The sequence below is a fragment of the Micropterus salmoides genome, unplaced genomic scaffold (assembly GCF_014851395.1).
Source record: "Micropterus salmoides isolate LMB-PRFRI ecotype aquatic unplaced genomic scaffold, ASM1485139v1 Ms_hic_scaffold_8, whole genome shotgun sequence".
In the NCBI taxonomy this organism is placed as follows: Eukaryota; Metazoa; Chordata; class Actinopteri; order Centrarchiformes; family Centrarchidae; genus Micropterus; species Micropterus salmoides.
This window is the reverse complement of record NW_024044570.1, coordinates 21,625,622-21,651,399: the sequence shown is the minus strand read 5'-3', so window position 1 is coordinate 21,651,399 and position 25,778 is coordinate 21,625,622. Positions and strand designations below refer to the sequence as shown.

The window sequence follows — 25,778 nt, the reverse complement described above, 5'->3', positions numbered from 1 at the left end:
ACAATAATGTCACTAAGAACAGAATTCGTGTCATTTAAGAATCCAGACAAAAGTTAGTGTTTGCAGTCTTATTACAGCTTTTGTTCAAATGCTCAAATCCATTGTTTGAGCGCTACAGTGGCAAATGTCTGGCTCGACCTTTCAGATGAGAACATACCATCAGGTGGCGCAAAGGGATATGTGACGAATTTGTATTATTAAAGTCATTAATTTATTTACATGGCGCGAGGGAAGAACTAGCATCATGTTGGGAACGGGAATAGATCATGCAGTAGCATTTATCAGCACCATTTAAGCTCAACACGGTCAAATCTTCGGATGACAGTATCTGTAGCGCAGCCTGAGGAGAAATTTAACTGATTAATAAGGCAGACGGACAGTGATTCCGCTGAGTGTGTAGTCACTGATTTCGTCTTTCTGAAGAGCGATTTTCGACTGCACGACTGTTGACTATATTCCCCCTGAAGATGCAGTTTGCGGAGAGGAAGAGGAGAAGGAAGTCACAGAGCTTTAAACTGGTCACGGATGAAGGTAGGCTGCTGAATGAATGCAAGACCTTGCAAGACGCGCGTCTGTGTCTGGGTGTTTGTCTGGCGCTGTGTTCCAGCAGAGACGACTCTGTAAACAAAAGCGATGGCCACGACAATGCCCACAGTCTGTGCCTCGATCTTAACAAACAGCTAAGTCTAACGATTCAAGTCTTACATGTAAAAAAAAAATCTTCCTGGTCATCAGTCTCAACATGTTAAACCATAATAAATTAAGTAAACGAATAGTCCAGTATATGAAAACATGTTGTGCATTCTGAACATATAACAGCAGCTTAAATGATTCACTTTTTGATGGAGCTATAGCTCTAGGCCACCTCTCTTGACTACACTACTTCATACCACCTACAGGTGGTGGTTTCTGCATGGGATGGGAGGGGTGGGGGGGGGGGGGGGGGGGGTGGGGGGTTCTGCTTTGGTTGACATCACAGTCCCTATCAGCCTGCACAAGCTTCACCATTACAATACAAAGGGCCACAACACCATTCTGCAACTATCTGTCACACAGGTCTTACTGTGAAATTCTTTTAATTTTTATTAGAGCTATGTACTGTAACTATTCCATGACCAAACCTTGCTGTTTATGTTGCAGATTTTGACCCTTCATACATGATGAATTCCAGCTGCAAAGATGCGAATGGAGAGACCAAGGATGCTGCTGTGCCTGATGGTATGTGCCACTGTAAAGATTCATTACTGTGATATATCATAGCAGCTCTCACTAATTATACTGACACCCCTCTCTCTCAACTTAGTTTGGGTGGGGGACGAGGGGATGGAGATCAAGAGGCAAATCACAGGAATGATGAGGCTTCTGAGTGATAAGACTGGCAGGGTATATCAGCGTGTGGGAACAGAGCAGGACAGCTTAACAAAGGAGCCCCAGGAAAGGCATCTGACCTGGGTACATCAGCCTGCACATTTATCTCCTGTATCAGAGGAACACCAGAGCAACCACTGGAATTCTGCAGGGGACCCAGCGCCTTCGCCTTCATCCATATCCACCCCCATCCCCAACGGTCCAGGCTGTGGCCAGTACAGCACCCGCTCCAAAGCCATGAGGATCCTCAACAATACCAAGGATCTGATCAAAATGAATGAAGTAGTGAACGGTATGGTATACCAGAGCATGAAAATCAACTTTCATTTCCTAAAGAAAAATTATTAATTATTAAATAGAACAGAGAGGACATGCTGAACATCAGACAAGTGTTTTGGAGGGACAAACACATATATAGAGGAAGGTAGACGCTTAGAGGCATTGGCAAATTTATCCATACAAGACAGTCAAACACTTACTACACACAGCCATATACAAACTTTCTTGTCACATACATGCCAAGAAAGCACATTGCCCCAGTGTAAGTATGCTTTTTTGAGTAGACAATCACTAACCAACGAACTCCGAACTTTCCAGCAGATGTAGTCCCTCCTGCTGCGCCAGAAACCCCCTGCTGTATGTGTAACTGTAAGGGCACCTTGCAGGCTATTTTGCAGGAACTGCGTGCAATGAGGAGGCTGATGCAAACTCAAAAAGGTCAGTGGATGAACACAAACACTCACACACTGCCAGAGAGTGAGAAAGAGAGAGAAAATATAATGTGTTAAGCTGATGATACACGGAGCAACTTTTAGAGCAATCGTGCTGGGCAATGTTGCCGTCAGTGGTAATGAGTAAAGATTACTACCGTAATCCCCTTCCCCCACCACTCCACCACTGGCCCCGTACCGCCGCTATCCGTTCAAAACATAGTCGGACTTGCCTCCAGCAACACTGCCCAGCAACATTGCTCAAAAAGTTGCCCTGTGTATCATCAGCTTTACTGTTTTTTTCTAGCATCCTTGGAAAGACAGGAACAGGCAGCATCACCATGCCAACCTCGTCTTGGTCCTGGCCCCGCGCCGCGCTGTAGGCCCCGCAAGAGGAGGCCGATCTATAAAGTGACACCAGCGACTGTGTCTAATACTAGAAGAGCTGCTCTTACCCCCATGGAAGCCTCACCACTTGCAGAATCTAGAAAGAGGGAGGAATGTGAGAAAGGGCAAGACTCATCTACACCCAACACTCAGCGCATCTGCTCTGAGGTTTCTGTGCTGCCACCACAGAACAATCCAGTAACTGTGAACAACACACACAGTCCTCTCCTGAACCAACTAAGGGAACCTCAGTCGTTAGAGGTAATCTCCATGTTAGTGTACATCAGTGTGCATGTGCTTAACTTGTAGCTCTAATTTATGATTTCAGCATACTGCACTCTCACCCACAGAAGCAGTAGTCATGAATTTGAACATAATCTTTCTATTTTAACTCAACCTAAGACCCATTAGAAAAATCATTGAATTTGCAAGTGGAAATACACAATTTACAACTAAATAATGCTGCCTTAAGTTTTCCTTTCAGATTTTATATGAAGATACACAACTAGGAAAATTGCTTCTATTTCTTTTATAAAACGTTCTCTCTTTACCATGTTTGGCTACTTTTAAGAAATTAAAAATCCATTAACTTAATCTTTATACTGTACATAAAAAGCTGTAGACAGCAATGTGTTCTCTCTTTTTTCATCTAAAAACTGAATTTATCTGCTTGTCAATACTTCACGCCATGTGTTACTTCATTCTGTTTCAGTCTGAGGTGCGTCTTGCAGAGGATCATGATGTGTATATCTCAAAGGCTCAGCTAGACTCCATTCTGGTCAACTATACACGCTCTGGCAGCCTGCTGTTCCGGAAACTGGTGCACAGCCATACATTTTTAAGAGCAAATTCCTTTGGCTCATTGATTGTGGTTAACTTTGTAGTGATGTGGCATCACTGGTTACTTACATTTAATTATAAACACTAACATCTAATAATTTACTTCATTAATAAGCTAAGGTCACTAAAATATCAGCAATGTTTTAACATGGAGTTACTATATGTTTAGGTGTGTGCCTTCTTTGATGATGCTACCCTGGCTAACTCCTTGCCAAATGGTAAAAGAAAGAGGGGGCTCAATGATAACCGTAAGGGCTTGGACCAGAACATTGTGGGTGCCATTAAAGGTAGGATGTAGTCTCTTTGTACCAGGGTAACACAACAGTGCTCTTGAGGAAACATTAATATAATTGTGTGAACTGTGTCCAGTGTTTACAGAGAAATACTGCACTGAACACAGAATAGAGAAGTTGCCTGGGCCACGAGACTGGGTCCAGATCCTTCAAGATCAGATCAAACTTGCCAGGAGGAGGCTGAAACGAGGTACTGATACAGAGTCTGCTGCCAATTTTTACCCCTATTTTCTTTTTTTGAAGTAGCTCATTGTATACTTACATTCCATCTAGTAGCCTTCTTCACTTAATAAGGGTTTCGTGAGTATAGTCAAAGGAAGTTAATTTATTATTATAGCCTAGTAGGTTCATAAGTCAATCAAAAGTTTGAAGAGGAGGCCTTCTGTGGACGTTTAACAGTTAAACTTTTGACAGTTAAACTTTGTTCTTCCTTTGGCTCCTCAGATGCTGCGGAAGCAGAAGAAGTCTTAAATGGACCTTCCACAAGTATGAACCTCATATTAAAATGTTCACACACACGCGCACGCACACACACACACACACACACGCACACACACACACACACACGCCATCTTACCCATTCATTCAGTTGTCTTCCTTTATCTTTCTGTCTGCCTCTTTCCCCTTGTATTAGTACTACATCCTACATCTTTCCATCAGCCCCCCTCTGAGCCCACAATGTCTTTACCTCTAACCACTTCACTGTCACAACACACACACATACACACACGCTCATTGGCTCATATGTCTTTGTCACGCTGTCATTGTGACATTTGACATTCTCACACAGCTTCCCAAAATGTCAGCTAATTATCTTCACACCATGCACCATATCCCCTCTTTCACCTCTCTCTTTCATTCTGACTGTCACAATAGCATTTCTTTTTGTGCCGTCTCAGTTTTTTGTTCATGGAACATGCTAGAAAATCCACCAAATGTGTGAACAGACTTCTCTTTACATGCACACACAAATGTAGTGATTTTTAAAAATGTAACATTATTTTCTTCCTTCCTTTATAGGCTGTGAATATAACAAGCCTGGGTGTGTGGAGGGGACAGTGGTGAACATGACTGGTTGATTGTCACAATGGCCTTACAGCAAATTTGTTGATCATCTTCATTACTTCTCTAACTTCATGCATTTTGCCACTTTAGATTTCCTTTGCAGTTGTAATCTGCTCTGTGTTATGGATGTAAAGGTGAAAAACAACAGGACCAAATGATGAAGAAGCCTGCTTAACTACATCCACCTATTTTACGTACACACGCACACACACACACACACACACACACAAAAACACTCCACCTGTGGTCCTTAAGACTTTTCAATGGACACATACTGGGATCTGGGATTTTGTGCCAATAGACACTGAATGATACAGTGGTTAAAAAATGTCAGGTCATTTTCATGTTTAGAAGGGACTGACTGTTTACATTATAGGCTACAGCTTTAAAAGCATACTCGCCTAGTTTTCATATGTCAATAGGCCTACTAGGAAGAGTCACAAGTCTAAACTGAGACAAAATACTGTAAGAGTATAGCATTCATATGGGCCTATTTTGCACAAATTACTTTTTACGGGAAGCTGTCCATCGTTGATTGTGCCTTTTAAGTGACCAGTCATTCAATATGTGTGATGTGCAGTGCAGCATCCACCTCAATGACAAATACTACATCCAAAAGTAAACATCTGATGTATTTTGGCGAATTTGCTAATTAAAAATAGGTTGATACATCTGGCTGAAGATATCAAAATATAGAGTGTTCTATGAATCGTTGTTTCTTTTCATTATTAGAATGTCTAGGCTATGCATACCAGGGCTACTGTTGTTAATATTGTGATGTAATTGCAGCATTTCTCTTTCATTTCTGCTCACAGTACATATCAAATGAATAGTTGTTTCCACCAATAAATTTGGTTTCTTGACAATTTTGTTTTTGTGTTGTTTTGTTGTTTATATGCTAGACAGTGCAATTAACACCTGAGTAAATTAGAAAAATGTGTTGTTGTTGGATTTCTTCCTGAATTATTCTTGACGCCTAAGTAATAGTAAACACAGTACTGTCCTAATGTAACAAAGCACTATAACAAAATATTTGTGGCAACATTAACATAATTATGTGGAAAGATAAGTTTAACAATGGACGTTTAAAAAGCTCAGCCTTTGTTATGTACCCACACTACCAACCGGGCAACGTTGTGTTGTTGTAGGTGCAATTGGAGGGAAAACAGTAAATTAAAGGTACACTCCATTGTAGAGATTTTGTTGCCAGACTTCACAGCTCATTAAAGGGGATGTCGAAGCCGCCGCTGTGCAGGCAGAGGACCCTTTGCGATCTCGTGAGTTTCCTCTTCGTATTGTAAACCATATATTGTTTAATGATGATGAAGCGTGGTCGGATAGGTTAGTTCATGAAATTATATGTAGTTATACGTAATAGCTTAAATATTTCGCCGTCTAGTTCGGAGTTACACGACAAACAAGTCTCACTTTTCGTCAGGCTTTCTCGGAGGACGCCCGATTCCAGCCCCAGTGCATTCTGGTGCCGTCCCCGCTCTTCTGTCGAGATCCACCGCTAACGTGAAGCTGGTAAGGATAAACTGGTCAGATCAATTAAAGGGGAAATGTTGCAAGAATATAACTCCGCTTTGGTCCTAAAATCGCATCTAGAGCAATTGTGAACACTTATATTGCACCATGTCATCATAAACTATCCCCAAGTAGCACGATTTGCGCTGTTTTAGTGATATGAACTCTGATGTTGCACACATCGCATGGCGTGGGACAGGAAAGGGTTAATTTTTTCCGCCGCCGACATTTTTGTTCGGAGCTCTACGGCAACTTTTTAACTTACATATGCAACGAGCTGCCACTGTGTGTCACTTCTATGTACCACATTTAGGATGTAGGCTGCACAGTTTGTGTTTTTTAAATGTATTACAGCTCGCAGTCTCGCACGCCCTCAGCTCTTTGTTGCACAGAGCTGCTTGTGCACATCGCCCCGTGCATGGATCAGCGTTTGCGAGCAAGAGCTAGCATGAAAAAGGAAAGCTGCATCTTTGGCAAAACAAACATAAAACCTGAAAGACGTGTCTCAAAGTTGAGCGCCCAGTAATGGCAGTTTATAAAGTAGAGTACATCACACCCGAAAAGGCAGAGCTTACATCTGATCAGCTCATGTTAGCCAGTGCTTAGGGTTGAATGAACTTAGCAGCATTTTGTCTCTTGAACACTCCCACAGCGTAGCCACTAACTAACAGATGCCCCTTCAGCAACTTAAAGGTTGTTTAAACAACACACATGGGTTATAAATAACCAATAACTTGACTGGCATTTTTAACTTGTGGCCAAGTGCCAATTGTCTGTTCCTTTTGCTGAACCTGAAAATATGAGAGTCGATCAGTTTGTTGTCAGTGGTGTTTGAATGTGGCACAGAGAGGTGTTCATTTTAGTATTGCAATTTGTAACAGTTGATTTGTGGTCATGTTTGTAGATTTAATTCCTGGTGTTGGGTTGCTTTGGCTCTGTAGATATTTCTGCCAGGGGAACAAAAGATGACAAGCTTGGTCTATTAATCATCATTTGATCCACAGAAAATTTTGTGAAGCAATGAATTGATCTGTCTTTTTTGTTGAGTTTATTAAAACATAAACTCAACAACAAAAACATTTAACGGTGTTGGCAAGGACAATCAGCCATTTTTCACAATTTTCTGATATTTTATAGACTAAATAATTAATTGATAATCAAGAATATAATTTGCAGTTTAATTGCTAGTGACAGCCCTACAGATGACTGCAGAGTTAAATCAATAGGTCTCTGACACAGTCATAAAAAACTATGCTATTTAAAGGCAGGATTTATTGAAGTGCTGTTTCTTCCGATTGCACAGATGTAGAAGCTCTCTTGTATGTTTTATCTTTGTCATGAGGCACTCGAAAAGATACACAAAGGTGTACATTTCCGAATAATCTGAGAAGGCATTGCGTTGTTTTTTTAGTGTGTTCATTGCAGTTAACAAGATTTTCTTACAGCCTCGTGTGACATCCAAACAGTGTTTCTAATCACCAATTCTATTGTTGTGTTTTGTCCTGGTCATTGATGTGATTCTAGCGGTGAGGGCCCAGAGTTTCTTCAGACATGTCAGTGAGGGAGTCCTTTAACCCCGAAAGCTATGAGCTGGACAAGAACTTCAGGCTCACCCGCTTTGCTGAGCTCAAGGGCACAGGCTGCAAGGTTGGCATCTCCTTATCAAAATCTACCTCGGGTGTATTATTGTCTTTATACAAATGTGTAAGTATTCTGTCAGAATAGAAATATAATGTGTGAAAATGGTGGTAATTTTCTTCGGTCACAGGTGTCCCAAGATGTGTTACAGAAGCTGCTAGAAACACTACAGGAGAACCACTATCAAGAGGATGAACAGTTTCTGGGGGCAGTTATGCCCCGATTAGGTATCTATTATCTTCTTATAGCACTATAATAACTAATAACATAGTTACAAAGTGCTTATAAAGGCTTAAACAAACAACAGCAGCTGTAACAGGAACAAGTCTTACAATAATAAATATAAAGTATATTAAAGATGACATAAGTTACTATAAAGAAATGTCTATATGGGACACTCCCCAAGGTGTGACAAGAATTCTCCTTTGAGGTTGAAACCAGTTTTGTGGCGGGATTAAAGACATAGTTGCTTCATTTTGAATTCCCACACCAGTGACAAGAGTCCTGCTGTATTATACGTAAGCCCCAAATGACCTGACATTGTTGAGTCCGATTTAGGGAGGGGGCTTTGCATCAGGGAAGCAAGAAATACATCTGGCTACAAAAGATTTAATTACTGTTAAAGTATTAAACCTGACCCTCAGTTCTGAAATGATCAGTCTACCAGTATAGACATGCTAAAATGAGTCTCCATGAAAGTCCAGCAGTCAAATTTTGATCCACCTGAAGTTGTCTGCCTTGTCTTTTAGGATTTTTTTTGTGTGCACTAACAGTACCATATCACACACACACCAACAGAACATAAACCTCTTAAAAATATCACAGAGAAAGCTCTTTTATTTTTTGAAGGCATAGGCATGGACACCTGTGTGATCCCCCTCAGACATGGAGGCCTTTCTCTGGTTCAGACAACAGATTACATCTACCCCATCGTGGATGACCCCTACATGATGGTATGGATGTCCTCTTTTATGGTCATTACTTTTTGTCTCAGTGTGATCCTATAAATTATACATACATGTGACAAATGGAAGCATGTCACTGTTGTAATTCTTTATTGGGTCTGATGTAGACCTACTTTACACACCAACCCTTTTTAATGTGCTTTAATATCAGTATTTCTATTTTGTAGGGAAGAATTGCTTGTGCCAATGTTCTAAGTGACCTGTACGCCATGGGAGTGACAGAGTGTGACAACATGTTGATGCTTCTGGGAGTCAGCAACAAAATGTCAGAGAAGGTAAGAGGCATGTCAGTTGTTGCGTTTTTTACTTTTTGGATCTTGTGTCTAGCAAATAATTGCAAGGAACCAGTTGGGTTGATTGTTAAAACAAACCAAGTACCGCTCAAAGGTTTCTGAGACTCAAAATTAAAGAACATGTTGTGAAACAGTTAATGAACAGTTATGAAAGATACTATTAGTTTTACGCCATGCTGTCAGTCCCTGCTCTGAATTTTCTGTGTCTTTGCAGGAGAGAGACAAAGTCATGCCACTGATCATCCAGGGATTCAAGGATGCATCGGAGGAGGCAGGCACATCTGTAACAGGAGGGCAGACTGTGCTCAACCCCTGGGTGGTGATGGGAGGAGTTGCCACAACAGTCTGCCAGCCCAATGAATTTATCATGTGAGAATGAGTTCCTACTACAAATTTCCTTACTCATGCTGTTTGTGCTATTGACACTTTGTGTATTATTTTTGTTGTTGTAACCTGCAAAAAATCCTGACGACTCCAAGTTTGACATTTCTCAGGCCCGACAATGCAGTGCCAGGAGACGTGTTGGTGTTGACCAAGCCACTCGGTACACAAGTGGCCGTTGCAGTTCACCAGTGGCTAGATATTGTAAGTGCCTGCTGACTCGTTAAAAATGTTGCCTGGGCACTTCTTAGGATACACACTGATGCAATGTTTTTTTTTTTTTTGTATCTCTCAGCCTGAGAAGTGGAACAAGATCAAGCTGGTGGTAACCCAGGAAGATGTAGAGCTGGCCTACCATGAAGCCATGATGAACATGGCTCGGCTCAACAGGACAGGTAAAACTACTATAATTGATTTGCAGTGATAACTGCTTAACACAGTTTTATTTTCATTTGGTATTGTCATTATTTTTCAACTATGTTAGTGTGCTAAGTTGAGCAAAAATCTTGTGTTGAGCACCAGCAGCAGCAGGGCTGGATTGCACCCTCTGTGGCTAAGCAGCTTCTGCTAATAATGTGAAACTTTATATTCAAGTAAATAGCTTGGTATACTTTAAAAGATAATGTTCCATGTGAGACAGACGTTGCATACTGCAGCTTTATGTTTACACAACACATCCAGTTGTCGTGTTTTTGTTTTGCTTTTTCCTTTTCTTTTTTTTTGTTTCTTGGATTAAATTGTTCTCCCACAATGAGTTACAGTCTTTATGAAACAATATTTGTTTAGACCACTGGCTAATCTTCATGAAAACAGAGTTGTGTGCATCCCTAATCAACCAATTAATCATCCAGAGGCCCTTCTAAGTCTCTCTCTCTCTGTTCTCCCTTGTAGCGGCTGGTCTCATGCACACCTTCAATGCTCACGCAGCCACCGACATCACAGGGTTTGGCATCCTTGGCCACGCTCAGACGCTGGCACGGCAACAACGAAGTGAGGTATCATTTGTCATCCATAACCTCCCAGTCCTAGCCAAGATGGCTGCCGTGTCCAAGGCCTGTGGGAACATGTTCGGACTCATGCACGGCACCTGCCCTGAAACATCAGGTGTGTGTGCGCGCGTGTGTGTACAAGGCTCTGTGTTTCTTTCTTCCATAACCCTTGTTTATTTTGAATGTAAAGTTTATTTACAGTATATAGCACCAACAAATAAAACATTAATGTAAGGCTGTACTACAGCCTGCGGGCCACAACAACAAAGATTCACTCACCCTCCCTACAAAAAACCTTTTGATGTAGCATTCTCCAGTGATCATTTGTTAGGGCATGTGAACTGAGTTACAATAGTCTAATTGGGACACGATGAGTGTGAGATAACAGGCCATAATTATGGAATATTTTAAGTAGGAATAAAGAAGAATCTCATAGTAATTTGACATTTGTTTACTCATGAAATGTCCTGAGAATATGACTTAGTATAGGTTAAAGTTGTACTGAGGCTCATTTGTACCTTTGATGCTATGCTCTTAGAGTTGATAACGAGGACTTTTCTGGGCCATCCAATTCTTGAAACAGCGTTGTAATACAGCCAACTTCTATGATTGGTTAAGTCTAAGGGAAAGGCACAACTGAGTATCATCTCTTTAACAAAGCTAAGGAAAAAAATAAAACTACAATTGATCTGTCCAAGTGAAAGCAAGTGAAAGGAGAACAGGCCTGGACCAGGAATTAAAGCCTGACAGGCACCACAGGAAAGAGGAGCCCAAAAGACAGATAAAGCCCTACAGAGGCTCAACAACATAAAGAAACATAGGATGAGAACCACTCACGACAGCCCATAATAATATAGTGCCACCTGGGCAGGACGACGATAATATGCACATCAGTATCAAAGGCAGTGCTTAGATCCAGTCTTAAGAGAACCAAGCCACCAGCATCACTGCACATCACTACACATCACTGCACATCTTTTGACACCCTTGTGACTGATCAGATCTCCTTTTCTTTACAGGAGGCCTGCTTATCTGTCTGCCTCGGGAGCAGGCTGCCCGCTTCTGTGCCGAGATTAAATCCCCAAAATATGGCGAGGGCCACCAAGCGTGGATCATTGGGATTGTAGAGAAAGGAAACCGCACTGCTCGCATCATTGACAAGCCACGGATCATAGAGGTGGCACCACAAGCAGCCACGCAGAATGTCAACCCAACGCCTGGTGCAACTTCTTAATCTTCCTTTGCTGCATCATAGACCGGAACCCCAAAAGCTCTGCCGAGTGATTTTAGACACATAAACTACAAAACCATCCTAGAGTGTTGAAATGTATACACAAAATAGTATGTACCCATAAAAGACTGGGTTGGCGTGTATCTACATGAAAATCAGCCCCTCACAGTGGCCCAAGGGCATGTCATCACCCAGTGGACTCAACCTGCAGTATCCCCATGATAAAAAATCGCTAAGAAATAGAGCATACTTAAAATCATTTGCCTTTCATGTCTCTTGTATCCTGTTATGTTAAATGTGCGTGATTGGCAGGCAGCTTCTGATAAGAGAGTGATGATGATGAAGACAATTATCTGATGGTGTTGATTCATTTTGAATTTTAGCAAGTCTGGTATCTGTCGCCTCTTTGGGTCTTTTTAAAATTGCTCTCATCAAGTAAGCGGGCTGCGTGATGGTGTTTCTGTTTGTCCATTCACTTTGTACAGTTAAAGCCTAGTTTTAGTTCATTACTGTAAACTGATGCCTTGAAAGAAACTAAGTGTGACCAGAATGGTTTGTTTTTTTATTACTTTGACTTTTTGTATTATCCCCACCCAAACTAATAAATACTCAAGTAGAAGATGGTTTGTTTTTGCCCGTTACCTGGGAGCTGCACTCATGCGAATTAACTAGATTGAATGTGACATTTTATCTACTTACATCATAAAACTGCAGATATATTTTATTTTTATTTTTTTTACATAAAGAATTGATGATGCTCCATCATGCAATGACCTGCAGTCAGATTAATTGTGGTAAAAATTCATAGATGAGAGAAATCTGCATATCCTTCTGGAGATAAACCTCTCAACTGCATTCCCAGTTTGTCATTGCATTTAAGGTAATATGGTGTTAAGAGTTTTAATTATATGGTCACAGAGGTGTGCAGCTGTAGCATTCTGGGTTGTTGACAAAAAGCACTCAGTGAGCGTGTTACCTTTGTTGAAGGTCTGGTGCATTTAGTTTTGCTCTTCTAAATAAATGCTAGAATATGTGCTGTGAGCAGTCTGACTTCCTGTTATGAAGCTTCCAGTTGATCAAACTCTTGATCCTTTTTCTTTATCCTAATAGCCTGGATGAATCTGGAAGGACAGTGTAAATGTTCATGTGGATACCAGAAACGAGATATGACCTCCACCCCACCTTTTAAAATAAACTTCTCTTATAATAGATGGTTTTTCTGTGTCTGTTTTTGATGCATTAAAAGAGTGAATTATCATTTAATAATAATAATAATCAATCATTAGTAAAGTTACCAGTATGATGAATTCATTTCTCATTAATAATCTTGTCTATGAAGATTCTCAGTCATCCAGGTCATAGTTATCCAACGAAGGTTAAAATCAACTGGACTTGGTTGAAGATACTGGAAGACGTTTCGTCCCTCATCCAAAGGACTTCTTCACTGAAGAAGTCCTTTGGATGAGGGACGAGGGACGTGAAGAAGTCCTTTGGATGAGGGACGAAACGTCTTCCAGTATCTTCAACCAAGTCCAGTTGCCCTTGATTTTAACCTTCGTTGGACATTAATAATCTTATGTCTGCATTTCATCAGTTGCACAAAAGCCGATGATTCTGGGCTGTATATAATATGTGTATAATCAAATGACAAAACACCTTAAAATGAACAGCAAATTCATAAATATTGACGTAACAATAGATTTCTATTTTCAAACATACTTTTTAAAAATTCTTGTAATGTATTTACACATCTCATATGCACAAACCATAGACTATATAAAGATTATATGTAGGTGTATTACATTACATTAGATTTATGTACAGTCTATGGCATAAACTGACAAAAGGTTTCAAGGAGGGAGAAATAACCATGCAAAAACAAATTTCCCATTTTTAAAGATTACATCTTTCCCTCAGCAACAAAACTGCACAGCTCTGAACATTATAGTATAAACAGAGATAAATTAGAGTAACAATTGTTCTTTTTGTCTGACAGGAATGACCAGCTCCTACAACGTGACACACCATAAAAGCAAAAACATCCTAAGTGCAACCTGTCACCAGAACATTGGTTTGTTTTTATGAATGAAGCACTACAAAGACACTCACAGGTCATATGTGAGCCAAATGAAGCAAACCATCCCACAGTGTCTGTTATATGTGCTTTTTCCCATTTTCCAGCTGTACATGCTTTGCATGCTCCACCGTCTTCTTGTCATTTTCTAGCTTGAAAAGTGCTTGGATATCAAGCATGGCCTTCCTAATGTGCTGACCAAACCGGTATGAGTCCTGCAGGTCACACAGAAAGGCAATAACACATACAGTGAGAGAGAGAAACAGAAAAAGTGTTGAGTTTTGAAAGATAGCATGGATGATATACAGATGAATCTATAAAAAGCATTGATCTTATTTTGTGCTCTTACTGTGTCAGGGCTAGAGAACTTGCTCGAGATGTGGAATGTGATGAGGTTTTCCCCAACAATTATATAAGACACACCATAACCGTCATCAGCCACCTGGGGTTAGACAGGAAATTCTGTTATATTACTGTCCAAAACTCTCCAGATCAGGGCACAGGGAGGACGTTATGACTGGCACATCTCTAAAATAAAACAGTAAAACAACTCACTGGGCCAAATCCACCACCTGCACCCACATATTTAGGGAACTTGTTAATGTCAACTAAATTGAGCTGCTGCTGTGGAGTCTGGCTGGTTGACAACTTCCAGGGCTCTGAAAGCACCTAGAAGCAAAGACATTGAATGTTGTATGGAAAAGGGCACATAAGAAACATGTGAATCAGAAATCAACACAATGATGAATGAGAGACAATAGGTGATTATAAGTCTAACCTTCTTAAGAAATCGTGAGTCAACACCAAGGTACTTGGACACTATGTAGAGACAGAAGAGGTGACGGTCGATACCAGAACCAGTCATGGCCAGACGATACATGTTTTGATGCTTATCTGCCGCCTTTCGAAACAGGGCAAGTCTCTGGGCATTCTGATCACAAAAACAACCAACACAAAAGAATAGCATCCAGTTTCACACAGATGTCATATCACAGTGACCTTATTTCTGTTAACGTGAGGGTCAATTTAACAGAACACCAGGGAGTTCAGAGTCTAAGGCACTGACATGCAGAGACACATTGCCCATAGGTCTTAGTGACCAAGTCCTAAGCGGTACAATGTGACCTCTCAAAATTGGACCTTGAATACTTGCAGCAAGTCTTGACAGACACACCACGTCACGTCACTGTGAGCCTGGTAATGCACACATTTGCCACCAGATACTTCCAAAGTCTAATTATTCTACAAAAAATGATATCTATTTATTCCAGTAAAGGGTTTTAATATCTTCAACCCTGCTGGACCCAGCTGGGTCGTTTTTTATAGGGTGCCATTTGGACTTCATTACTTGGGATAAATAATTAGTTGATTTACCTATATTTTAAAGTTCTATAATATAAAGGATATATCGAACTTTATGAAAAAGATATTAGTCGAGCTCAGGCACCTTTATTGTATTAAATTTATATATATTAACAACATGCAAGACATGTCCACCTTGTTAAGGACTCAGACATAACTGTTTAAAAGTGTTTTCAGAGCATGCTTGCTAGTACCCTTATCAGATATTTGTTATACAATAAAATCATTTTTAAACAGCATAGGCTAGACCTATATTGAGAAAAACAAGCGCACATTTGGAAAATGGGACTTATTTCTCCACTTTTTTCTATGATAAAAAATTACTTAACATCTCTTGCCTGTATAGTCAATCCCTTCCATATCTTTATGTAAATACAAATATACACTTAATATTTGGTCATTTCAATAAACTATGAATATCAACATAAGTATGATTCAAGTGAATAAAATCAAACATTTATTGAACATTTGTTATATTGTTATTGAAAAAAATTATATTGCGATAATTATTGTTATTGTTTTATTGTCCAGCCCTATGTCCACCCTGTTGAAAAACTAACAGGTATATATATTTCAAATATAATAATACAATTAATTATCTCTTTTTTTTTTTACTTGTTTTTTACTTGTTTTTGGCATTAAAAGTAAAAAATCCCCATTGACCAAAAAGTAAACATCCATATTGACTGACCACCCCTTGTATCTGCATGAAATGGTTTGATTCTGCCTTAGCACACTTATCAGTGACGGTGTTTAGTTGCAGTTAGTAGATGCGCCAGAAATACAGTGATCACAAACCAAAATCTGGTTTTCATAAAAGGAAAGACAGAAAGGAGAGAGAGGAAAGATAAAGGAAAGGATGTCAATCTGTAACCCAGTTTTTCACCAAAAAAGGTGGGTAGCCTATAGTGTGTGAGTGGTATTAACCTGTTGGCTTAAAGGTCCAGTGTGTAATATTTCTGAGGATTTATTCAGAGAAATGTAATATAAGATCCATAACTATGTTTTCAGTGGTGTATAAAGACCGTACTTAATGAACCATTATGTTTCTATTGCCTTAGAATCAGCCATTTCGACCTACATTACCACGGATCCCCCCTTCTATGGAGGTCGACATATTGTATCGCCATGTTTCTACAGTAGTACAGTTAATTACAATTACAGTATAATTCCAGAAGCGTATTCGCCTGTCACTACATTGAATACGTACAAAGAAGAAGAAGTGATAATAATAATAAACAATTGCTGAGTAGTCTTCTGGTTTATTAGAAGTAAGAAGACAAGTGACATTTGGACACATGAAGGAGCACATGTGTTAAAACAAACAGCCTGTGGATCTTCATACAATGAAGCCAGACGGAGTTGGCAGATACAGACTGATGACGGCAGAAATAAAGGATATACATGGTATCATCAATACCAGCCTGGGTATTACTTGGAAAGTAATTAGTTACACTACTAGTTAATGAGAAAAGTAAAACTGACAGTAACTTAACACCCAACACTGAGTATGAGACATCATGTAGCACTTCATTTCTCGATGTGGCTGTTGTTTAGTAATGAACAATTAACAATAATATTCAAAAAACATGGTTTTATTGAATAATTAAGTAAATATAATTTATTAATATAGCTACAAAAGAAACCTAATTTCTTGACCGGCAACTCTCTGCTATCTCATAGACGACATCTTGTCCTGGTTCAGGCACTATAGCTATACTACACCATTGGGTGTGGAGGGAGATGCAATTCGCAACCCTCACCACTAGATGTCACTAAAACTTACACACTTAACCTTTAATGTCCACAGTGAAGTAGCTAGCTACAGACTAGTGTTAGCCTACATGTCATCAACATTGGGTTAATGATGTGCCAGTTAGCATCATTCCAGGGAGTCTGTGGGGATTTCTCTATCTCTCTTTTTACCATAACAAAAAAGAAAATGAAATATTTATTAATGACAGAAATTCAAACACAAATTATTTTCTCACATATTGATCATTATGAAATAAATAAATAAAAACAACAACCCACTGTCTGTTTGGAAACAGTGAGTAGCTTACCTCAGCCTGCATGTAAGTTACAGACAATATTAAAATAATCCAGTTTAATACGTCCATTTAGATTGAATTATGGCCATTAAATGACATCTATAGATAGGTGCTAATGTTAAGAGAATTTTATCTCTTAATTTTACAATAAAAATACATTGAGACTGTAAAATATTGCCTTAAGGGCTTTTTTTATTGTGGCTTTTAATCTTGTATCAAAAATTGAACTGCATACTGAATGCAGACTTGCATGTACAAATCACCAGCAGTAAATATTGTGCTAGTACTAGTATTGAACTACAAGAAGCAAGACAGTTACAAGCCTTTAATTAGAGTTATGTATAAGTTTTTGACGGGACAGTTGCGCAAAGGGGGCCCAGTTAGATGTTTTTGTCATGGGGCCCAAAATTTCTGGCGGCGCCCCTGCCACTACTACAAATAGGTTCCGCAGGATATAAGAAAAGGAGAACAAGGATGGAAGAAGAAATGCATATTTAACAGACTTCTGTGGTCTTGTGTTGTGTTTTCCCAGTTTATTTCAAGTATTTCTGTGTGTTTGTGTATTCTGCTTACTGTTGCACCTGCATCCTCCATGGCTCTGACAAATGCAACAGCCTCAGAAGTGCAGGATCGTACCGTTTCCGTCCGACCGTCTCTGAACATACGAGTCATTGATGACTCGTACGTCAGACAGAAAACACCCTGGTCCTATAAAGCAGGTGGTTTGAAGTCATTCAGTGATGGTGGATGATACAATTAAACATTAAAAAAACAACAAGCAATAATGTCAGTAATGTCATTCCAGAGACAGGACGGTGGATGATTGCAGCCTACCCTGAACTGTGCCAGCTGCAGGGCCAGCTGAATAAAGGCATCGGGCTGGTCCTGCACTTCTTGATCAGTCCTTTCCCAAACTCACTGAACAGACAGCCATGGAAGTCCACGTCATCAGCTATCTGCTTGGCTGATAGGTATGAAGTCTCAATTACATCTTGGCACTAAGAGAGGGCAAAACAGAAAGAAATCCTGATTCATTTTGTGATAAAAATGCAGCTGAAATGCCATTAAATGCAAATCATACAGGTCAATGGCAGTGCATGATGGAAGGGTCTACTCTACCTCCTTTGGAATCTGCCACTGTAGTCGAGTGGGATAAGGCAGGCCTTTGTTCACATCCCCTTTGCAGTGTCCCTCCTCTGTGTAGCCAAGGTGGAAGCAGTCTGTTGCAAGGACATACTAAACACACACAAACTTTAATCAATTTTAATCATCCATCCATCATCAACCCCTTATCCTGTGTACAGGGTTGCGGGAGCCAATCCCAGCTTACATCGGGCAAAAGGCAGGGTACACCCTGGACAGGTCACCAGTCCATCTCAGGGCCACACATAGACAAACAACGAGTCACTCTCATACCTAAGGACAATTTCGAGCCACCAATTAACCTAGCCTGCATGGATGGTGGGAGGAAACCGGAGCACCCGGAGAGAACCCACGCAGACACAGGGAGAACATGCAAACTCCACACAGAAAGGCTGGGGTAACTGGGGTTTGAACCCGCAACATTGTTGCTGTGAGGTAACAGTGCTAACCACTGCACCACCACGCCGCCCAATTTCAATCAATTAATTAGAAATACAATATCAGCACACATGGTATACCTCCCACATATGTCCTACAATTGGTGCATCAGCCCAAGAATGTTCAGCATTTACACCAATTTTTCCATTCGGATAAGAGATCAAGGTGAAAGACTTGTCAAACCACCTGTGAAAAAAGTAAGAAAATCTTTTTAGGGAAAAAAACACTAAAAGTCTAACTAGTGCTGCATTCAAAAGCAGAAACCTTCCCTTGACTTCTCTGCCTACCTGTCGTAACATTTTCCATGAAGCAGGGACTTGGCGTAACTGTCAAGTGAACCATTCTTTGCAGGGTCATAACCCTGCGGCTCGTCATCTAGTGCCAGGAAGAAGGCAGCTGACTCAATGGAGTCCAAGGACACTTTGTTCACTCCCTGGTTGAAATATTTAATCCGAGCCCGAGCCCATGGAACTCTAGAAGGGGATGTGAGTAATTAACAAAGAAAACAAATTTCCATCTTCTTTTTCGTGTCTATGTACAAATGTGTCCTGTGCATGTGTGTGATTGTGTACCTGTTTCCCGCAGTCAGGGCAGCTAATTTGAGTTCTCCTGGCTGGGGTTCTGATGTATCATTGAGGATCCTTTGAAACTGTGTCTCAAGTTCACTGGGTAAGAGGTGGCGCCCTCCAGTGTACAGCCACACTTGAAAGAGACGGCCCTTGTGGTAAACGACCAGGTGCTTACGGTCAGTCAGGTGCTGTACAATATCTGCAGGGAAGGGCCAGCATGTAAAGGCAGGGTGTTTGGACAAAGGATAGAATAAAGGGAAAGGTGCAGACACCTAATCTCAAAGATAAAAAGAATATCATTAGAAGTATAATCACAAGAACTAGCGTAAACATTTTGGAAAAACAGATGGATGAATGCTCCCCTTTAATCTTCATACCTAATCCTGAATGCCTGCCGTACACTTGTTAGAGGGTAAATCAGTATTGGAACACATTTGACTGATTTAGTGATGTAATAGCAGCATGTTTAACTTTTAACACCTCATAGAAAACACATGCTGTGACATCAAGTTTCAAACCAGGACAGCAGGTGCCGTCTGCCCTATGTGTTTGAGGGTTGGTATACCTTTTAAACTGTACAGACCCAAGCAGTTCCTCACCTGTTTCAATCCCAGGAATGCGGGTGGTGTTAAAGATCCTCTCCATCTGAGTGGAACACATAGGAACGGTCCCCACAGCCCTCAGCTGGGAGGAAGCAAAAAATGAAATCATAAGTAAGTTTAACCTAGTTGGGAAAGAAGATGAATAGATTTAAATAAGCAGAAAGCTTCAATGTTTAAGCTCAGGCTAGAGTGAAGATAGAGGGTAGACAATGAGAAGAATGACAGATAGGAAGAGAAGAATAAAATATGTGTGGGTTTACAGGGGGTAGGCTCCAACCTAAGTGGGGGATTGGGGTTAGAGAAGAGTGGTTGAAAAGTCATGGCAAACATTACCGGTGCGTGTTCACCACGTTCTAGCTTGCGTCTGTACTGCAGCATGGCATGAACCACATTCCCTGCCCGTGCAGCCTGTCGGTGCGTTGGGGTCACATACAAGAGGTCCTTTGCATAAATACATTCACCACACAAAAAAAGCAGACATATCAAGTCAACACAATTAGACAGAAAGCAGATTACAAATAGTGAGGTGAAGTTTCAAGAAACAAAGGAATTTTTATTTGTTTAGTACTTCTTGTTAAAAAAAAATGCACTCATCTCCCAACTGTTTGTCTCATTTCTGTATTGGTATAGTAAAAAACATTACTAATGTACTCCACTGGTATAACAAGCCAACAATCTATCTTACCATTATATAGAAGTTACTGTTCACCATGATAGGACTCCTGCCCCTGAGGTAGATGTACTCCTCCCACCAGTCACTTACCTAGAGAAGATTATTATTATTATTATTATTATTATTATTATTATTATTATTATGTATTGCATCTTAGCTGAATTTGAGTTCCAGTGTTTTTTAGATAGGGATTTTATTATTTTTATTTTATTTATTGTATGAGTATGCTTATAAATGTGAGTATTGTTTTAGAGGTTGCACAAACAAATTTTGTTGTATGGTTTTACTGTACAATGACAATTAAAGTTTATTCTATTTTGTTCTATTCTATCAGTGTTGTGTCGCTTGTAAACAACACTCACATAATTTGTTGCCCACCAGGATTTTAGGATTAGGTATCTCTGCAGCTGGACTGCTTCGGAATCTTTAAATTCATTGGCCAAAATCTCCATTTGGTTGTACTGTTCACTGTCCAGCAGAGGAAGGACCGACTCAAGGTACTGTGGGAAAAACATGGTGTGGGATGTGCGGACAACAGATCAGAAACACAGCAGATATAATAGAGCAGGTGAGTTACATAACAACATCCAGCACATACTACTGTACTTCTGTATCTTTCACAGGGTGCAAGAAGGCCGCAAGAACAGTAGATGGTGGTGCAGTCCAACTATGTCTGTGTGGTCTAACAAGCTACATTCATCAAATGGTTAGAAAAGGACATAAAATATACACTGCTCAAAAAAATAAAGGGAACACTAAAATAACACATCCTAGATCTGAATGAATGAAATAATCTCGTTAAATACTCCTTTCTTTACATAGTTGAATGTGCTGACAACAAAATCACACAAAAATTATCAATGGAAATCCAATTTATCAACCCATGGAGGTCTGGATTTGGAGTCACACTAAAAATCAATGTGGAAAACCACACTACAGGCCGATCCTACTTTGATGTAATGTCCTCAAAACAAGTGTGGCCTCCACGTGCCTGTATGACCTCCCTACAACGCCTGGGCATGCTCCTGATGAGGTGGGGGATGGTCTCCTGAGGGATCTCCTCCCAGACCTGGACTAAAGCATCCGCCAACTCCTGGACAGTCTGTGGTGCAACGTGGCGTTGGTGGATGGAGCGAGACATGATGTCCCAGATGTGCTCAGTTGGATTCAGGTCTGGGTAACGGGCGGGCCAGTCCATAGCATCAATGCCTTCCTCTTGCAGGAACTGCTGACACACTCCAGCCACATGAGGTCTAGCATTGTGTTCCATTAGGAGGAACCCAGGGCCAACCGCACCAGCATATGGTCTCATAAGGTGTCTGAGGATCTCATCTTGGTACCTAATGGCAGTCAGGCTACCTCTGGCGAGCACATGGAGGGCTGTGCGGCCCCCCAAAGAAATGCCACCCCACACCATTACTGACCCACCGCCAAACCGGTCATGCTGGAGGATGTTGCAGGCAGCAGAACGTTCTCCACGGCGTCTCCAGACTCTGTCACATCTGTCACATGTGCTCAGTGTGAACCTGCTTTCATCTGTGAAGAGCAAAGGGCGCCAGCGAATTTGCCAATCTTGGTGTTCTCTGGCAAATGCCAAACGTCCTGCACGGTGTTGGGCTGTAAGCACAACCCCCATCTGTGGACGTCGGGCCCTCATACCAACCTTATGGAGTCTGTTTCTGACCGTTTGAGCAGACACATGCACATTTGTGGCCTGCTGGAGGTCATTTTGCAGGGCTCTGGCAGTGCTCCTCCTTGCACAAAGGCGGAGGTAGCGGTCCTGCTGCTGGGTTGTTGCCCTCCTATGGCCTCCTCCATGTCTCCTGATGTACTGGCCTGTCTCCTGGTAGTGCCTCCATGCTCTGGACACTACGCTGACAGACACAGCAAACCTTCTTGCCACAGTTCGCATTGATGTGCCATCCTGGATGAGCTGCACTACCTGAGCCACTTGTGAGACTCCGTCTCATGCTACCGCTAGAGTGAAAGCACCGCCAGCATTCAAAAGTGACCAAAACATCAGCCAGGAAGCATAGGAACTGAGAAGTGGTCTGTGGTCACCACCTGCAGAAGCACTCCTTTATTGGGGGTGTCTTGCTGCCTATAATTTCCACCTGTTGTCTATTCCATTTGCACAACAGCATGTGAAACTTATTGTCAATCAGTGTTGCTTCCTAAGTGGACAGTTTGATTTCACAGGAGTGTGATTGACTTGGAGTTACATTGTGTTGTTTAAGTGTTCCCTTTATTTTTTTGAGCAGTGTAGATATGATTACAGTTGGTTTTCTACTAGTCTGGATTCCTTCTACCCCTGCGTGTCAGGCATTTACTCAGTAAGTCCAATCACAGCTTGACATGTTTCAAGGATTTCATAACAATAAACTGACTTGTCAAAGTGCACAAGAGTTTGTTACCAAAATCCCCAAACTCCACATGTAGGTGTATTTAACATGTTTCTAAAAGAAACTATCAGGCCACATTCACTTGTGTGTTTGTGGTCATGGAAGGTCAATGCTGTATAATTACAAACCCTGCGAATTGTATCATCCACACTCGGCACAGGGAGCCTGGGTAAGGAGGCCTGAAAACTGTAGAGCAGTGGTCTGCGCCCAGAGAACATCTTCACCAGGCTCTGGTAACAAACAACACCCAAAACATAACACAAATACAGTATACAAGATGAACTTTAATAACAGATCCTAACAAGAATCAACCATACCCTCTGCACTTAGTTAGGGACACGAAGATTAAAAAGATAGTGTACTGGCAGCCAGACAATTTAATGACTCACAAAACACAAAGATTGAGAAGAAAGAGTGAGTGAAAGACAGAAGGACAAACGTACCAGCCACACTTTGGTTGATGTGCTCATTTTTCCATGGGATTCAAAAATCCATCCATGGTAGGAGAGTAGAGCTTTGAGAGTGTATCTCAAGAGATAGATGAGGAACACCCATAGTCCAGTGGCAAAAATTATGGTACTCAGCACCGCTCGGGTCTGCACTGACATATAGTCTCTGCTCAGAAAAGGCAAAAGCCTTTGTCAACAACAGGATAACAGATGAAATCCTGCAGAAAATTTAGTTTTTAGATAGCTGACTTATGGAATAGCTCATCTAAGCAAACCTAAAGGTCCATTAGAATACTTAAAACCTAAACCACAACAAGGAAGGACATGATACACACTGCAGTAGATATCTGACCTGTGTGGTAGGTTTTCCTTGATTGTGTCAATCATTCCTAGAGAGGGGTCTATGCGGATGTACAAGGAACTCATCATGGCAATCACAACTATCAGCCAACTGGACGGACTGGCAGGATAGACTCCAGCCAATACACCATTCTGGAAATGAAAAGCAACAATATTCAATATTAACACAAAATTAATCTTAATCATTTATGTTCTGTTTAGACAATGTGAAGGAAAATGCATAACTATTATAATACCTTAAAAGATCTTTAATGAAAGCTTGTTAGTGATCTTGTTGAGTGGCACCACATTTTTGTACCTTGAATTGAATGGCTCGCTTCTTCCATGCTGTCACTCCTGACAGGTAGATGGTTTTGATGACCTCTTGGCTCAGTTTAAGGTCCACGCCATCTGGGCGCACTGTGAACTGGAAGCCCACCGCCTGATGTGCCTCAGCCATCTCTGAATAACACTGGTGTGGAAATCAAAGTGGAACGTTTTAAGTCATCAGCAGAAAAGCTTGTGTGGTCAATATGTCTTTCAGAATTTTAGATTTTGAAATAAAAATAAAATAATCTATTTTCAGGTCCATCTTTCAAGTCATTTTAAAGTGTTAGGTGCTTTCAGTTTCATCTGTGTCATAATCTTGCTTTTGTGTTAGCCCTTCTAATATTTAAAGATGAGATAGCACACTCTTATTCCTATACATTCCCCAAGTGCTGCAAAGACACACATTTCCACAGAGCCATGTACAATTTTAGATTCCTTTTATAATTTATTTACTTTACTAATATACCATTTTCATAAAGAGTAAGTTTAAGAAAAATTACAGTTTGTCTGAAGTGTTTGCTCATAATGTGACAGGGAAGGCCACTGATATGCCATTCACAGATGTCAGCAAGAAAAAATGTCAGTCATTGTCTGTTATATGCAATGGCCTTGGCAATTCTAGACAAAAATGTTTGGAGTTCACAAACCACTCCATGTAATGGCCAGGGTGACAGGTCTAGGATTTCTTTTTCCATGTCATATGACTGAACAGTCACCAAGTGGGACAAAGTTCAATGGCCAGATATAGCGGTGCACCGGCTGAACATGTGCGCAAGCCTCAAATGGGCATGAAAATATAAACACAGAGTACAACCAACAGAGATGAATGCTAAACCCTTTGGTATTATAGAATGCTGTGAGAATCTTCCGGACAAGCTGAAGGCCAGAATTCATTTTACTATACAACTGAACAAAGAGCAAACATTTATTTTTCAGCACTTGACCGTGTCATTGAACTTCCCCTTCATGATTTCCACCTGATTTTTTTATTTTTTTTTTTACATACATGACTGAACACAACAAAAAACACAGATTTTGATAATGTAGTATTTTCCCCCTAAGAAAATCTATCTATGTAGATCAAATGAATTATTAATTAATAAAAAAAAAACTGTTTACACTCCTATCAGAAAAAAACATATGCAGCTAACACAACTAGATGCAGAACTGAACAAGAATTACAAATACAAGGCAGAACATACTTTACCTTTGTCGGACCAGAGTCAGTGTAATCCGCTCAGGCACAGCAAAGCTGTGACTTTGGTTTGAGGCAGTGAGGCAGTGAAATTCCTTTGTACTCAGGCTTGTGTGATCTGTGTGACTTCTGTGCCCTTCATCTGGCTTTCCTCAGGTAGTGAGATCAGAACTGTAGTATCCTGAGCTTTCCAACCCTACCTCTCCTCCCCCTTCTCAACACCACTCTCTCTCTCTCCCTCTTTCTGCCTCTTTCTCTCTCACCTATGACAGGCTCCTTTTTGTAACAAGACACCAAACATAGACAGAGCCTAACCTCATGTGCTCTGCTATGTTTCTGATTCTGCTGCAGTGCTGTATTAGGATTTAACATTTCTTTGTCAATGAATGAGAGTGCAATAAAAAATATAACAGTGTGATAAGTATAACAGCATACAACCCTCAGAATATTATCAGCAGATTCAA

At 40.7% G+C, this 25,778-nt stretch overlaps 3 protein-coding genes across 4 annotated transcripts; 2 read left to right on the top strand and 1 right to left on the bottom strand.

The window, feature by feature from the left end:
- The first annotated feature begins 467 nt into the window (after window positions 1-467).
- On the top strand, window positions 468-5,522 carry bend7 (BEN domain containing 7). Its single transcript, XM_038705400.1, has 10 exons — window positions 468-531; window positions 1,141-1,218; window positions 1,304-1,660; window positions 1,969-2,085; window positions 2,386-2,726; window positions 3,178-3,285; window positions 3,475-3,592; window positions 3,675-3,788; window positions 4,043-4,084; window positions 4,619-5,522. The coding sequence occupies exons 1-10, from the start codon at window positions 468-470 to the stop codon at window positions 4,675-4,677; spliced, it is 1,398 nt and encodes a 465-aa protein (XP_038561328.1). The 3' UTR covers window positions 4,678-5,522.
- Window positions 5,523-6,083: 561 nt separating this feature from the next.
- Window positions 6,084-12,894, top strand: sephs1 (selenophosphate synthetase 1). 2 transcript variants are annotated; one of them, XM_038705397.1, is made up of 10 exons: window positions 6,084-6,190; window positions 7,715-7,837; window positions 7,959-8,055; window positions 8,678-8,781; window positions 8,961-9,068; window positions 9,301-9,455; window positions 9,581-9,671; window positions 9,763-9,862; window positions 10,359-10,571; window positions 11,476-12,894. In XM_038705397.1, exons 2-10 carry the CDS (start codon window positions 7,742-7,744, stop codon window positions 11,688-11,690), a joined length of 1,179 nt encoding a protein of 392 aa, XP_038561325.1. In that variant the 5' UTR covers window positions 6,084-6,190; window positions 7,715-7,741; the 3' UTR covers window positions 11,691-12,894. The 2 variants fall into 2 exon arrangements, with proteins under 2 accessions (XP_038561325.1, XP_038561327.1); XM_038705399.1 differs by lacking the exon at window positions 6,084-6,190 and adding an exon at window positions 6,526-6,883.
- A 329-nt stretch (window positions 12,895-13,223) lies between these two features.
- Window positions 13,224-25,519, bottom strand: cpt1b (carnitine palmitoyltransferase 1B (muscle)). Its single transcript, XM_038705396.1, is given in 20 exon segments — window positions 13,224-13,976; window positions 14,111-14,203; window positions 14,317-14,430; window positions 14,540-14,692; window positions 17,748-17,882; window positions 18,009-18,052; window positions 18,055-18,172; window positions 18,294-18,410; window positions 18,836-18,941; window positions 19,043-19,228; window positions 19,328-19,523; window positions 19,924-20,008; window positions 20,260-20,367; window positions 20,612-20,689; window positions 20,962-21,099; window positions 23,130-23,231; window positions 23,445-23,616; window positions 23,803-23,942; window positions 24,109-24,261; window positions 25,327-25,519. Coding segments are annotated over 19 exon segments (2,361 nt in total). The 5' UTR covers window positions 24,250-24,261; window positions 25,327-25,519; the 3' UTR covers window positions 13,224-13,841.
- Window positions 25,520-25,778: the final 259 nt, after the last annotated feature.

Excerpts from the sequence above, each read along its gene's own strand:
- bend7 (XM_038705400.1), top strand. The coding sequence starts at position 468 with ATGCAGTTTGCGGAGAGGAAGAGGAGAAGGAAGTCACAGAGCTTTAAA. Across the intron at positions 1,219-1,303 it reads GGATGCTGCTGTGCCTGATG|TTTGGGTGGGGGACGAGGGG; the intron begins GTATGTGCCACT and ends CTCTCAACTTAG. Across the intron at positions 3,286-3,474 it reads GCCTGCTGTTCCGGAAACTG|GTGTGTGCCTTCTTTGATGA; the intron begins GTGCACAGCCAT and ends CTATATGTTTAG.
- sephs1 (XM_038705397.1), top strand. The coding sequence starts at position 7,742 with ATGTCAGTGAGGGAGTCCTTTAACCCCGAAAGCTATGAGCTGGACAAG. Across the intron at positions 9,069-9,300 it reads GCAACAAAATGTCAGAGAAG|GAGAGAGACAAAGTCATGCC; the intron begins GTAAGAGGCATG and ends GTGTCTTTGCAG. Across the intron at positions 9,456-9,580 it reads CAGCCCAATGAATTTATCAT|GCCCGACAATGCAGTGCCAG; the intron begins GTGAGAATGAGT and ends GACATTTCTCAG.